At 39.6% G+C, this 16,210-nt stretch overlaps 1 protein-coding gene across 1 annotated transcript in view; it reads left to right on the forward strand.

Annotated features, from left to right (window-relative positions):
* Window positions 1-15,877, forward strand: part of si:ch211-202p1.5 (uncharacterized protein LOC103909337 homolog) — a 33,393-nt gene extending 17,516 nt beyond the window's left edge. Inside the window, exons 2-4 of the mRNA XM_049590205.1 lie at window positions 1,155-1,317; window positions 12,225-12,344; window positions 12,691-15,877. Coding sequence (XP_049446162.1) covers window positions 1,155-1,317; window positions 12,225-12,344; window positions 12,691-12,796 — 389 coding nt within the window. The 3' untranslated portion in view covers window positions 12,797-15,877. The remainder of the gene's footprint in view (window positions 1-1,154; window positions 1,318-12,224; window positions 12,345-12,690) is intronic.
* Window positions 15,878-16,210: the final 333 nt, after the last annotated feature.

Consider the following 16,210-nt stretch of genomic DNA (forward strand, 5'->3'; position numbering starts at 1 on the left):
ACAAAGAGAGAGCAGAGTAGTGTGGAGAAGAGAACGATGCTACAGATGTAGGTTTTAATAATGGATTTCTTTCTTCATGTATAAAGGGCCCTTTGGTAGAGCTCTATATGGCCCAACAGCAGTGTGAATTGTGTTTTTCAAAGGAAGTCTTTGAGAGCAGTTTTTGGTACCTTAATAACTTTGTAAGAAAACTGCGAACACCGGTGATGAAAACTAAATTCAAGAATTAACTTTCAAGATTATGCTGTTCTTTATAAGCATGTGATCCAAGCAGGGACTGCTCAAAACATCACTTTAATCAGCCGAGTCATTAGAAGAAATTGTTGGCATTGTACGTCGAGTACCATGAACACATCATATTTATATGTTTCATGCGTATCAAAACAGCATTCCCAATGAGATGTAGGATACAATCTGACTTTGTCATCTGAAGGTGGAGGGAATGGTGATGGGATTTTTAGCCATTAAAAGTTGGTGTTTTTAGTGACCCATCGCTGCATGTCCTGCCAGGATAGTGCCACGAGAAGCAGTTGTTTTTTACCAAGACACCATTGTGTTTTGAGCCAGAAAAATACCACAAAAAGCAGTGGGTTTTTTTATTGACGAGTCCCTGTGTTTCCTGCTGGGCGAGTGCCACAAATAGCAGTTGTTTTTACCAAGATATTGCTGTATTTCCTGCCAGCAGTTTGTCACGAGAAGTGTTTTTTTGGTTTTTTTTTTACCAAGACATCACTGTGTTTTGAGCCGAGATAGTACCAAAAAAAGCGGTTGTTTTTTTACCAAGACATCACTGTGTTCCCGACCGGGATAGTGCCATGAAAATTGGTCCTTTTTCCGCAGAGGCTTGCAGGCTTCTCCAGCCATAATTGTGCCCCCAACACTGGGAATTTTTGGCCAAAACAGGATCTTTTCCAAACCATAACCAAGTGATTTTTGTTCCTATGTCTTCCTATGTTTAACCACAGTGTTGTTGAACCTGAAGTTTCAACATATCCACTAAGTGATATCAACTGTAAAGTGTCCGTGGTTTGCAGAAACTCTCAAATGCTCCGTCAATGTAAACATTATGACATAACAGAAATAGAATCAATAGATAATTATTTACACTCAAGCAATAAAGTTTCTAACCACCCTCTTCCACTTGTTCTTTCCAGCCTCTACCTTCTCTGTCATTAGCCCCACAGTGGAGGAAGGCCCCCTGGTGCAGCTCCCCCACACGGCCCACCGGCGAGAGAAACGCTGCTCCTGCGAGAACCAGAAAGACAAAGAGTGTATTTTTTTCTGCCACATCGGTATCGTCTGGGTCAACACGCCTAGGTGAGTTTGTTTTCACAGTAATGGAACACCACAACGCTGTGATGAATTTAACCCAGTTAAGCTATGATAATAAAACAAACCAAAGATAAGAGGTGATCAGTAAATCAGCCCTAAGCCTCAGAGGGATGATTTCACTGCAGCAGTAGCTGACAGGTATTCTGATAGAGGATGGGAGGCGCTTGCGTGTAGAGATAAATGTTCACTTTATAACAAAATCAATCATCAGTACTTAAAACACAGTTCATATTATCCACATTCTCCAGGATATACAGCACACATTGTATTCAGATGATTTACCGACGGAAAGATCAACAGGATTTTTTTAAAACACCGGCATAAATGTATCAGTGTCAAAAACAGATAGCGGATATACACTGAACAAAAATTTAAACGCAACACTTTTGTTTTTGTTCCCATTTTTCACAAGTTTAAGTTAAAAGGTCTGATTTGTTTATGCACTTCAACTTTTCCAAGATGATCCATCCACCTGACAGGTGTGGCTGTGCATGCACACACACACACACACACACACATGTATCATGTCGCTAGTTTCGACGACTTCGGAGTGAGACCAGGTTGAAAATTCATAGTTGGGTTGGATACAGTGCTGTCACGGTTTGGTATGTTTTCAGTGCAGCAAAAACGGAGAAATACCAGATAAATTTCCTTGATTTTTAAATGAATTAAAAAACAAACAAACATATAATTTAGGCTTTTGTTGTTTTGTACAAAGCAGGAGTTACAGTCTTGCTGAAATGGACTTGTTAAAGTCTGGGTAAAGCAAAATCAGTGATTTCTTTCAAAGCACTTTACACATGTTAGACCAGTGGTTCCCAGTGTGTCCGGCCACGGGGTCCAGATTTCTCCTTAGTCATTAGTTTGCGGTCCCATGAGCTCTCTGAACTCTTCCAGTCTAATAAACATATAAATTAACATCTCTGTTAATGACTGTTGACACAGTCATATAAACACAAGATAAACAGCCGTCACTAACGAACCTTTCAGTCTTTCTGGCTGAATCAGCTGCCAGTTACTGCTCACTGCTGTGGGTGTGAGCTTTGTGTTAACATTTACTGCTGAATGAGAGGCTGTAGTCACACAGCAGCTCGTGCCCTGGTCTGGGGGGGTTTGTGCTGCTGGTTTAGCTGCTGACAAGAGTCTGTGGCCAGTTGTTCTTTGGCTCGGGGGTCATGTATGTTACTGTGCTACTGAGTTAGCTGCGAGGCAGAGTCTTCTTCGTTCTTGGCTCGGTGTGTTTTTATCCACCATTCTCTCACCATTGCTCTCATGAAACCAAAGTGGCTCCAACAGCAGACCTGTAGGTTATCGGAGTATCTTCTTTTTCTGGTCTGGTTATGGTGTTCTTAACCATCTTGTAACGAGCTAGCTTAGCATAGCTGCCTCTCAGTGTGTCTCACCGCAGTAGGATGTCCTGGTTTGGGACAGCTTGTTTCCTGTTCTGTCCTGTGGGCTGCCTTGTTGAGAACATTATATTAAACACAGTTTAATGGGTAGATTTTTATTGTCCAAGGATTGTCTATTAGATAGTTCAACGTATAGTTCGGTTCGTAATGCGTACTGAACCGAAAGCCTCATACTGAATGGTTCAATACAGATATGTGCATGTTTACACCCCTAATACAGTACAGGCCAAAAGTTTGGACACACCTTCTCATTCAATGCGTTTTCTTTATTTTCATGACTATTTACATTGTAGATTCTCACTGAAGGCATCAAAACTATGAATGAACACATGTGTGCAAAGCAGTAATCAGAGCATAGGGTGGCTATTTTGAAGAAACTAGAATATAAAACATGTTTTCAGTTATTTCACCTTTTTTTGTTAAGTACATAACTCCACATGTGTTCATTCATAGTTTTGATGCCTTCAGTGAGAATCTACAATGTAAATAGTCATGAAAATAAAGAAAACGCATTGAATGAGAAGGTGTGTCCAAACTTTTGGCCTGTACTGTACTGTACTGTACTGTACTGTATGTATGTATATATGTATATACATACACACATACATACATACATATATATATATATATATATATATATATATATATATATATATATATATATATATATATATAAATATATATATATATATATATATATAGATATATATATATATATATATATATATATATATATATATATATATATATATATATATATATATATATATATATATATATATATATATATATATATATAAATATATGTGTGTGTGTGTATGTATGTGCAGTGTTATGCAAAAGTTTGGGCGCCCCTGGTCAAAATTTCATTTACTGTAGAGAGTTAAGTAAGTAGAGGATGAACTGATCTCCAAAAGGCATGAAGAAGGGAAAGAAGCACCATGCGAAAGTTTGGGCACCCCAAGACATTTGAGCTCTCAGACAACTTTTCCCAGGGTCTCAGATCTTAATGAGCTTGTTAGGGCTCTGGCTTGTTCACAGTCATCGTTAGGAAAGGCCAGGTGATGCAAATTCCAAAGCTTTATAAATACTCTGACTCCTGAAACCTTGTCCCAACAATCAGCAGCTATGGGCTCCTCTAAACAGCTGCCGAGCACTCTGAAAACTAAAAGACCTGATGAAGACTATAAGAAGATAGCAAAGTGTTTTCAAAACCCCCCATTTGACTGCAAAAGACCTGCAGGAAGATTTATCAGACTCTGGAGTGGTGGTGCACTGTTCTACTGTGCAGACACACCTGGACAAATATGACCTTCATGGAAGAACCATCAGAAGAAAACTTTTCCTGCGTCCTCACCACAAAATTCAGCCTCAGAGGTTTGCAAAGGTACATTGAAAAAAGGCTGATGCTTTTTGGAAACAAGTCCTGTGGACTGAAGTTAAAACAGAACTTTCTGGACACAATGACCAAACTATTAAACACAGGGGTGGATAGATAATGCTTTGGCTTGTGTAGCAGCCAGTGGCATGGGGAACATTTCACAGGCAGAGGGAAAAATGGATTCAGTTAAATTCCAGTCATTACAGCATCTGTAAAAAAGCTGAAGATGAAGAGAGGATGGCTTCTACAACAGGACAACGATCCTAAACACACCTCTAAATCCACGATGGACGACCTTGAGATGAGCCAGCTGATGGTTTTGCCATGGCCCTCACAGTCCCCCGACCTTAACATCATTAAAAATCTGTGGCTAGACCTCAGAGAGCAGTGCATGAAGACGGCCCAAGAATCTCACAGAGCTAGAAGCCTTTTGCAGGAAGAATGGTTGAAAATCCTCCAAACAAGAACTGAAAGACTCTGAGCTGGATACAAAAAGTGTTTAGAAGCTGTGATACTTGCTAATGAGGGTGCTAGTGAGCACTGACCATGCAGGGTGCCCAAACTTTTGCTTCAGGCACTTTTCCTTTTTTGTTATTTTGAAACTGCAAATTGGAATTTAAAAGTAATCTTGTGTTAAAATATTTAACATCATGTCTTTTGGAGATCAGTTCATCTTCTACCTACGTAACTACTCATAGTAAATAGATATAGATAGGTGGATGTCCCCATTCACACCATGACTTCTAAACTTTAAGAACCATAATATGTCATTGTTTTTAAAGTAGGTTGAATCCAATTGAGCCATACAGTGAGGCAGACACATCACCTTTGGTTTCTTTTTGTTTGGTCTCTAAGACATAAAATAAAAACACACAGTTGGCCTCACAGTGTGCACGTCTCCTCTAAATTACAGTTTGAAGAGCATGTTGTGAACACAGAACACTCGAGGCAACACGTCAAACCACCCTGAATTATACACTGCTCCCCTTCAGCTGTGATTTATGTTCAACATAATGTAAAACAGGAGCCGTCAGGGCAAGAAGCTGTGATACAAGATGTCAGAATGAGGCTGATGTAACACCACAAAGACTTCTGCTGCTCACCGTTTCATTTAAACATAGGTATTAATGCATGAAACATTAACTCCTTCACTTCCAAATATGTATTCTGAAACTGATCATGTCAGGAAGATGGACAAACTAGTTAATATCTGTTAACACCTGCCTCATCCTGCAGCATCTACATTTCAAACCCAAGTTTGTTTCATTTAAAGGATCTTATTGTTTGATTGTGGCAAAACTTCACCTGTTAACGAAGTGTCTGGAGGACTGAGGCAATCTTCAGCTCAAAACATTTCTAGTGTTGGACAGCATTCTTGTCAAACTTCATCAGGATAAAAACAAAATATTTGCGTTTCAAACATCAAGATGAGTTTTAGGATCCTTGATGATTCCATGATGCGTCCTCTTTAAACCATCTGGAGGCCGTCTGTTCTCCACAGTTTCATATAATAATGGACGCAGATACTGTTCTGTTCAGATTACACTGGTCCATGCGATGCAGAAAGCATTTGGACATGACTTGGTAAATTAAAACTTCTTAGTCTGAAAGTGTTTCCGTTTTATTGATGTAGAACATTAATTTGCCCCAGACTGCAGATATAGATTCACCTTCTGGCTTCATCACCTTTAAACATTTACATCATCAGTTACAGTCCTCATCTGTGATCTTGTTTTCTCCTGTAAACGTGAAACCTGAATATAAACCCCACTTGTTTCTCACTCACACACTCTCAGAAGCAGTCAGGTTATTTTCTATTTGAGTTCCTCATCATGACGTTCTGTGACATGATTTGATTTCAAGTAAATAAAGTCTTTGCTTTCATATGTAAACCTCTTCAAATTCACCAGGTTCTACTGAGCTAACTTTAATCCTAACCATCTTAGCATTGCCTATTAAAATATAACTTTAAATGTTTAAACTTTTGTTTAAACATTTAAATTTAGCGCACCGTTAAACAAGACAGATGGACAAAAAAGTGGTGACTCCCCACTTCTAAAGCAGCCATAGTAGCAGAAGTTTGAATATGTGTCCATCCCTCGAATATTTATACTTCTTTAGTTTGTAAGTGTCCACCGATCAAAAGAATCCAAATGTTTTTCATAAATTTAATCCAGTTGTGAATTTTGTCATGAAGTCCATCACTAACTGTGTGTACTAACTTGGTTTGTTGAACAGACCGCAGTTCTTCTGACATAAACAATAGTTTCTCGTCTTTCTCATTTTTGTTACCTTGCCGTCCACAAATTAAAAGTGTCCCTGTGCAGTGTGCACTCACGTCACGTAGCTTTATGGTCACTGTACTGCAGACTTTGAAAGCCTTTTTTCTTACAGTCTTGGCTCGGTGACGGTCTTTACATAATGTTACCCATGTTGATAACATTTTGAAATACAAAAACTGATACTTGGTGTCATTAGAAAACTAAGAATCTCCTCTTTTTCTAGGTTCACTGAAAATGATGGTGCAGGTTGTGTTCTAGCCAACACTGTAATAGATTTCATGAAGTGGCTGCTTTGTTAGAAATAATCACAGGAACACTGACTGAAAATAGTGTAATTTGTCTCAGCATCATTTCATGAACTCAGAAACTTCATTTTTCTTCTCCAGCTGTTCATATTTTATAAATTGCTCAGCCTCAAATAGGAACCAGACTCTCTTCACAATTGGTAGCAATTAACTTCATTTTAGTTCAGTGTGCACAAGCAATGAGTAAGCAGTTAGATGTGGTGGAGCTAATAAGAAAGAGCACCTTTCCTAACGACGGGTAATTTCTGCCATGTTTCCTTGCTGTTTCGAAATAGCCCGCTTTAACCCTTTTAGGCAAAGCCACCAAGGAGACCGCAGAGTCTGAAACCACCACAGATGGTTAACCCCTCACAGTCGGCTCCCACATCGCTCAGACCAGCTCAGATCAGTGAATTTACTGATGGTCTGCTGATTGTTACGTAAAAATATGGTGGTTTATATTGTATCTGTCATGTGAAGGAGAACATGTACCCCTGATGATAACAATGTCAGTGAAAATGACTTTATTTCAGCTGTAAATTGGATGTGATGTGTTTTTACAGCTCTTCGTGTGCTTATCGCTCACCAAATGTTCACTGTAATGCTGAACGCCAAACTGAACTGAAGGTGTGTGTTTTTCATGCCAATAAGTCACATTCGAAATTAATTAAGTTGTGGGGGAGAAAAAGAGAGGTGTCACCGAAATAGCTTCCAGAGGTGAGCCAAAAACAGCTCCTGCAGCGGTGGGACCTTCTCACTAAGATTGTTAGTTTAGTCTAAACATAGCGGTGTGGTTGAAAGCAGTCTTCCCACCTTCATCATAAAGACGTTTTTAAACAGCACTGGCAGTGCCCACCGTCACTAACTATACCACTAAACCCTGAAGGCACCAGGGACGTTTTCTGCTGCAGCACATCCTGCTGAAACAGCGTTTAGTCTGACATGTTGAACTTTTTAATATGTGCCAGTGTGGTGAGAAAATACAGATATTCTAGATTTCTCTTCATGGTCAGACTCAAACCAAATCACAGCCGGATATATCTGCTGTCAAAAACACATCATGGAGTTGCACCGTGTCACCGAGTGACATGTTCCTGCATCACCATGAACACACACTGTAGTTTATTCTGACTCACTCCCACACACTGCGTCCTGCTGACACAAATACTCACTAGAGCACCAAATGTGGATTAATCGGTCAAGTAGTTAAGAAGTACTGAGAGATGGACCAACGCGTTCTTGGTATTTTTTATGGGATTAGTCGACAATGAAATATGAAGTAACACTAAACTGAGGGGTTCTCGCTGCTTTAATGTGCCAGTTAAATGAACAAACTCTTGGAGTGTAAATGTTATTTCTGAAATCTGATTTTCACACACAGTTTTATTTAGGCATTGAGCCTGAAGGATTACAGCCCTGATGTTATTGCTCAGATTTATTATTATTTTTATTCTGTGTCTTCTGCCAGATCTTGAATTGCTGGAATGAGCCAGAAACATGAAACTGGAAATGATGTGCAAATGCTTCCCAAGAAATACGACCCAAATCAGCCACCCAGTGGTGCTGAAATAAAACAGCCAAAAACTTTTACTTTAAAAGGCCAACACCACTCACACTGTAAGTTTGATTGATTTGAAATTTGGCACACACGTGCGGCTCAGTATGCTCTACAGAACAGCCTTAAGAATCATCAAGCTCCGCCCAACTAGATTTTCCTCCATTTTGAATTTTTTGAAAAGCAGTTAAATGAATAGAACTTAGAGAATTTTGAGGCTGTCATCACCAAAATTGGTAAACATAATCTTTGGATGAAGATAGAACGTTGTGTGATAAATGAGCACGATCCAGAAAAAAACAAACATGGCTGCCATTGATGAAAAAACCTCACCAAGGGCGGGGCTTAGCAGGAAATAGGCCATACCTCCAGTTTCCTTTGAGCAGTCGTGATTAAACTCACTGGACACATCACGTGGCAACATCTGAACATACAGACCAACTTTCATTCATTTCAGATAAAAGGGGGCGAGTGACGGGATCTCGTGTGCTGTTACTGACATGCTGGTAGGGACAAGTTTGTGATTGGTCTGTCTCCTTTAGACAGAAATAAACAAGCTAAAGTGACTTTGCTCCGTGTTGTGAAGACGTAAACCCGTTTGCTGCTGTTGGCTGAAAGGGCTTGAACTCACAGGTCGCTGCTTGCAGCTACATTTGATGGATTTGTTTTCACACATTTTCACCCTCAGTGTGAAACTAAACAGTGAAATGAGTGTGAAGTTTTGTTCTCAGTCACGGCTGGATGTCAACCGTCCAACAAGGCTGAGATCCAAACTAAAGACGAGCTGGAATTCAAACAGAAACAGTTTACTTAACATTTGACTCTCAGATTCATCCAAAGAAACTCTGAGCCAAACAACAACAGGAGAAAAAAAAGGTTGTTATTTCATTTATTAGCAGGGTTGGAGATCTTCCTACAGACGTTGTTGTTAACTGTTTTTATCTGGTTGTGTGTCAGTTAGTTTCTCCTCTGATATGAGAACCAGACTCTGGTGTGTTTCAGCCAAGTCAGAATGTATGATATGACACTGTACGAGTGTTAGTCATATCAGGGGGGATCTCCCACATACTGAGACCAGAGTCAGCTGACAGATAAGCTCTGAAGACACAAAAAAAGTTGTGATGTAACAACAAATATTTGTCTGTAGAGATGTTAACCTTAAAATCAGTGTTTCTGCAGGCCGTTCATTTTATAACATGCTTTCAATCAGAGGCCAGACAGAGAGTTGTGCAACACCCCTCTCTGTCTGTATTAGACTGTGGTGATGTGATTTATATGCACACAGTCTCATAACTGCTCAAACAACTGGATTCATGCTGTGTTACGTTGTGTAACAAATACAGGCTCACACACTTATTTTACATAAATCTTTAGGATGATCTTACTGCTGAGGCATTATTAAGTAAACTACCTACTAATATCTCCAGCCTTTATCTTTTTCATACTGTTTTCTACTCTCCCTGTAGAAATGTTAATGACTTACATAACCTTTTAGCTCCTGCTATACAGATTTTGGGCAAACATGGATGCTTCACACACAGAATATTTACACCAAGGAACATGACAAAGAGCTCAAGGCATTGACCTGGCCTCCAAATTCCCCAGTTCCCAATTTGACTGAGCATCAGAGTGAACTCCTGCATTCACACTGGTATCTCCCACAACTGTTGGAGGAACAGTTTGGTGTTTTTGCTTTCAGTGGTTTTTGTTTTAGAGCTTTAAGCTGCAGTGAATCACACCACTGCTGATCCATCTGGTGTCGGTGTGACCGCTGTGTGGGCTGTGAGCTGACTGCATGTTAGAGGAGATCCTCCTCTGGGTTAATGCTGAGGGTTAACTCGACCACTGTGAGCAGCCACTGTGTCAAAACACCGAAGATGAATCTGTGACCTCACTGTGTGTAAAGGCATCGTCTGAGTTTGTGCACAGTTGAACTCTGAGGGACAGACTCTGAGTCAAGTTGGGATAAACTCTGTCACATGATCACACTGTTTTACAGTAACACATCTGGATCTCGTTTCCAGTCTGTGGTCAGTGATAAACTGTGACCCTCTGATCTCACAGCCTTACTCTGCTCCTCCTCCTCCTCCTCCTCCTTCTTCTGTCTGCTCACTCTCTCAAACATCATGTTTTACTTTCTACACTCTGTTAATCTTCATTTCATTTTATTAACTTTAATAACATGTCAAAGGGTCAGGGAGCTACTCCTTCAGTTTTCACTGTGTGTCAACACAGAGAGAAATAAACCCGAGTGATCTGAACTACTGACCTGAAGCTTCATGAGTTACGCCGCCGCAGTGCTGCTGGACTTATTCAAGTTGCGTTAAGCCTAGTGTTGCACGGTATATCAGTACTAAAATAGTACCGCGGTACTAGAGTATTCCAAACGGTATTATACTGCATTTGGAAAATAGCGGTACTTTGAAATTGATTCAGTTCATTAATTTAGTTAATTTATTTTACTCATTTATGCACACAAACACCTTTCTTGTTCCTATTGGAGCACAGATTGCGCAAGTGGTGTGTATGACAACACCTGTATCAACATCCGCAGCTGGCGCACGTGAAAAAAGGCAAGAGAAAGTCTGCCTCACAAAGGGAGACAACACGAGACAACACAAACTTGGTGGAACATTTGAGTTACCAAACTGTGATGTCCATACCGAGGTATTTACCGAACCATGATTTTTTTTGGTACCGTTACACCCCTAATATTTATTGTTCTAAAGGTTTGTATCCAAAAGGACTTTTCCATAGGAAAAGTACCGAAGAGTATCGAAAAGTATCGAAATTCATATTGGTATTGGTACCGAAACAAAGATTTTGGTATCGTGACAACACTAGTTAAGCCCCGTTTCCACTGAGCAGTTGAGTTCAGTTCAGTTCAGTACGCTTTTTCTGTTCCCACAGTGAAAAGTTGTGGATGGTATCAAGAGAACCGTTCCTTACCCTCTGTTGGGGTACCCAGCACACAGATCTGGTACTAAAAGGTAGAGCTGTGAACACTGCAGTCTGATTGGTCAGTAGAGGACGGTCACTCTGGTTTTATGTAACTTCTGTTCATACATCAGTAAACTAGAACTATAAAATTAACGAGAAAAAAATAACTTCGTTCACTGGGCTGACTGCCGGCGACTTTTAAGGTGGAACGTTTGCTTGTAATGTTACTCAATGCATGAGTTGATGACGTGAATCCATCAGCACACCTTAAATTTCACTGTGACAACTTTGACCATCACTTTAGTTTTTATATGACACACACTTTTAGTAATGACTTTAAAAATATAGATTCATTTGGATTATGTGAAGGTCATATATTCTAATCCTCACTTCCTGTGGGCTACAGCAACACTAAACCCCTGAGCTTGCCTGAGAAGGACTAAATGCACAAAGCTGCTATTTTTAAATATCCCATGGAGAGAGACTCTCACTGCAGCCTGTTCTATTTTGTTCTGAAAATGTTGGCATGCAGCCTCGTTCTGTGGACGATAAACGAGGTGCAGACTGATAAAGGAGGAAATACAGTGAGTGCTGGACGGAGCAGTGAGTGACAACAACCCCGCCCACGTTTAAGAGGACTGTCTGAACAGCCCGAGGGTCTAGGTCCTGAGTGTGATTGCCGAAATTAAAAAAAAAAAACCAAAATCCTTAAAATATGGCAGAAGGTTTTTTGAGCTTAGCTGATGTGGAAAAGTTGTATCGTTGAAAGCAAAACAGAAACAGACTGAGTGAATAAATGATGACGTACGTGAAACATGAAGAACTTGAAACCGAGATGTGTGGAGCGATGAAGAATTATTAATATGGGAAACAAACAGAAGTCATATTTCCATCATTTGAGTTTTTAGTTGTGACTCTTTGAATCGCCTCTTCTTCTGCAGTGGTTAAATCTCCTCAGTTATGTTTTACTTTAGTTTATATTTGAGAGCTGCCTGATGATGCTGCGCGTGAACGTTGAACACTGGCTCTTCTGTCTTTCAGCCACGTGGTTCCTTATGGATTTGGTTCTGTCCGACTGAGGAGGGAGCTCAGCCGCTGCCTCTGCACACACACACAGGACGCTGAGTGTGTGAGCTTCTGCTCTGCTCAGACGCAAACAGAGTGAGGACACACACACACACACACACATACACAGAGAGGTGAAGTCCCTCCCCCTCCTCTGTCCCCCATGTGACCTTATGTTTGGGAGAGACAGTCATTTTTTATCCTGTTTGAATTGTACCATGAATCACACACACATGTTGTTTGTCAATTCATTTTGCAAATCAAGAAAGTTGAAATTTGTCGTGAAACTGTTGACACTGAAAATATGTAACTGGAGAGACCACACAGGTGACATCATGACTTGTTTCAGACCAGGATGTACTCACATGAGCAAAGAGTCATGCTCGTTCATTTTTTTTAAATTTTATTTTATACTCAAACTGTTTCTGATTTTGTTCCTCAGAGGAGAAAACGCTGCAGTGAAGAAGAAGACTGACAAACGACTGGAGAGATACAGAGCTGCATTGTGGGAGAAAAGGAGCCGACACGCACTCAAACATCAAACCTGAGCAGAAACACGAGTCCTCTCCCCTTCATCAGAAATAACAGATCCAGTTTGTACAGCGTGTGAGTGTGTGTAAGTGTGTGTGTGTGTTTCTGTAATGACAGTGATGTATTGAGACAGGAGCGCTGACCTCTGAGCACCTCATCTTTTTAACCCTCAGCTGATGAACCTGTGACCTCTGTGCTGATCTCAGATGATTTGTAGCTCTGAGAGCTGGAACATATTTCAGCCTCGCAGAGAAACACTCACACGTTTACTGCCCTTTGGTTATTTTAAATAATAAAATTCTTTCTCGAGTTGACACAGTCTGTTTGTCGGTGAAGGCTGAAAACCTCACATCTCCACTGTGACTGCTCTGTTTGGTCCAAGTGCTGAAGTGTACGGAAGAATATTGGTGCCACACACCCCCCCCAAAAAAAACAGTATCAGGCTATAACATGAAAAATGTCTTGTTATAAAGATGTTTTTGACGTTTTTACAAGATGTTTTTTATGTTATAACAACTTTTCTTGTAAAAGACGAAACAAAACCTTTCTTATTATAACAATATACTTATTTATCTTATATCAAAGAGTCTTGTTACAAAAAGCTCTTTGTCACATTTTTACAAGACGTTTTCATGCTATAACAAGAAACTTTTCTTGTTAAAAAGATAAACCTTGTTATAACTATATACTTATCATATATAACTCATAACCAGCTGAAGCTACAGGTGACTCACTCATTCACAAAGTGCCTCGTTCTTCTGACAGTAAAGTCAGAACAAAATCTACTTCAGCACCCCGACCCGATATATATATATATATGTATTAATGGACACTTTTAAATCTGACAAGAGAGGGGGCTGTCAGAAAGCCAAAGTAAAGACCACGACTGAGTGTTTGGGCCACAAAAAATCTCAGCAGGAAGTTATTTTAGCAAAAAGTCATAATATTAAAAAACAAAGTTAAAATTAGGATACTAAAATTAATAAAAAATAATAATGTATTTAATACATGTAAAGTTACAATCTTACAAGAAAAAGTTATAAAATAGTTTTAATTTTCTTACAAAATTTCATAAAGCAAAACTTCATTCTCAATATCTCAGATTTCTTTATGTGTATATTATAAATATTCACACAGTGGCTCATCAACTCTGTCGTCGTCAGATTTGACTCTCTGACAAAGAATAAGCTATTATTGTGACGAGTATAATGTGATAGGAGTTGTCTCTAGCTTTAATATATCTCAGTTTTAAAGTTTGTGAAGAAAATGTGTTGTAGAGAATCTAAAAGAATTTATTTTATTTACACAAGAATACGAAGTGACTCAGCTGCCCAGTGTGACCAGCTCAGTGGAGGCAGAACAAGAGGCGGCATCACAGCTTCTCTTCACAGTTCTCATTTTATTTTATTAATTAAGATTATAACAGAACTCAAACAGAACAAATCCAAATCAGTTCAGTCACCCAAAAAAATCATGTGGCCTTTTCTCCCTTTTAAGTTAAACCTAAATACCTCCAGTTCAAAAACAGACAAGTATTTAATTTTCGGCGAGAACCACAAACAACATGTGAATAAAATGAAAAAGTCTCCTCAGTGAACGTCCTCATTACAAACCTGCCCTGCTGTTCTCTGAACAGAGTATCATCAGCTGACATTAACATGACGTTTGATCATCATGCACAGATTCAGGTGGTCTTCACAGAGGTCAGAGGTCACAGTGACCTGAGAGAGACTCAGTTTCTCCTCAGCAGGATGAAGACGAGGATGTTTAAGGATTTAAAACGCCTCCTCCTGTGGTCACACTCTATGAGGCCTCATTTCATCAGACTGTCATTTTAAATCCACACACTCAGAGTCACTCACTCAGCACGTTCACGTGATGTCAGAGGAAATCCATTTATTGTGTCCGACTGTCCTTTTAAAATCCCTGTAAACATTAGTTTAGTGTGAGTGAAATGGTCCGAAAGTGAATTTGTCACAGTGACAAACCCAGATCATGTGACTCCTGCATGTATACAGCCAATCAGACCCAAACTGGCCCAGGCGCTCTGAGCATGCTCCACAGTTTAGTCCAATAGCATTAAATGTGTAAGAGAAGAAGAAGTCAGTAACAACATGGAGAAATCTACATCCAGAGCCGTGACTTTTTTGACGGACCAAATGTACAGAGCTGTAAAGTTGTCCACCATGGTAGCAGTTAGCTGCTAGCTAACCGTAGCTAACTTGTTTGTCCATTGTTTGGTCTGTGACGTAATAGGTCAACAGGAAAAGAGTCCAATACTAACAAGCTGAAAGGGGGCGTATCTCCACCTATCGTAGAGGAGTCGCTCATACTTGGGTCAATAAATGGATTTCCCTCCTGTGCTTGTATACTGGGACAAGGACAGCAGTCCAGTTAAACGTCCTCATCCAGCTGCAACTGTGGTTCCATGGAAACGGACTGAGTGACAAACAAACACGATGATCAAGCCAACATGTTTCACCTTCATTCACACGACAATGGAGAACAATGAACTTTGACAAAGGCCGTTATCTGAACCTCCTCACGCTCAGACGCGTCAGTGACGTCATTTACAGTGAAACATTCAGAGAGTTTTGTTCCAGAAACGAAGCAGTGAAAAATCTACGGGATTTATATATTTATATGACGACATTAAAAACACGTCACACAGCAGCTCGCTCTGTCCTGACATATAAAAACATTTATAACATCATGTTAATATTAATAATCAAATCCAGTGTTAGAATGTGAGTTATGGAGCAGAACTCTTGGTTTCATTTTGTCCATCTGTTAAAGAGCTTTTAAAAAATGTTCTGACACCAGCTTTTTAAAAACTGTATAGCTTCATATATGTACACATGTTGATTATTTTATTGCAGGATATTTATTTTGTTAAAGATTTTTAAATTACTTAAACACATTAAAAACAACCACTGAATGCTGAAATATCTGATTGTTGTGATTTAAACAGATTTTGTGTGTCTGACATGTGAAGAGTTCTGCCTCAACACAAGGAAACTTTCAAGAAGGACGGGTCATTACATCATCGTGACAGCATTCACATTTTGCTTTAGTGCAACATTTATTGAAGACAAACAGGCGGGCAAATTAAACTATAAGCCATCTTATCTATGTTTGTTTCCACAAAATTAAAAAAATGAAATTACCTGATGTTGACTGATGTGTTTAATCTAAATGTGCGCTGTAGAGTTGGGTCAATTTCCGGTTTTCCTGGTCCGGTCCAGCGTACAACCTGACACCAGTTTTATTTTATACAAATCTGAACTAACGTTTGTCATTAGGACATGTCTGCTAAATTAAAGAGTCATCCACATCAGCAGCCTGTGCAGCGCTAAATCCAACTGGTACTGCATACACCTAAGGAGGATCCTTTGGAGGTTTTATGGTGGTAAATAATGTTAGTGAAATGT

The sequence above is a fragment of the Epinephelus fuscoguttatus genome, linkage group LG11 (assembly GCF_011397635.1).
Source record: "Epinephelus fuscoguttatus linkage group LG11, E.fuscoguttatus.final_Chr_v1".
NCBI classification, from domain to species: Eukaryota; Metazoa; Chordata; class Actinopteri; order Perciformes; family Serranidae; genus Epinephelus; species Epinephelus fuscoguttatus.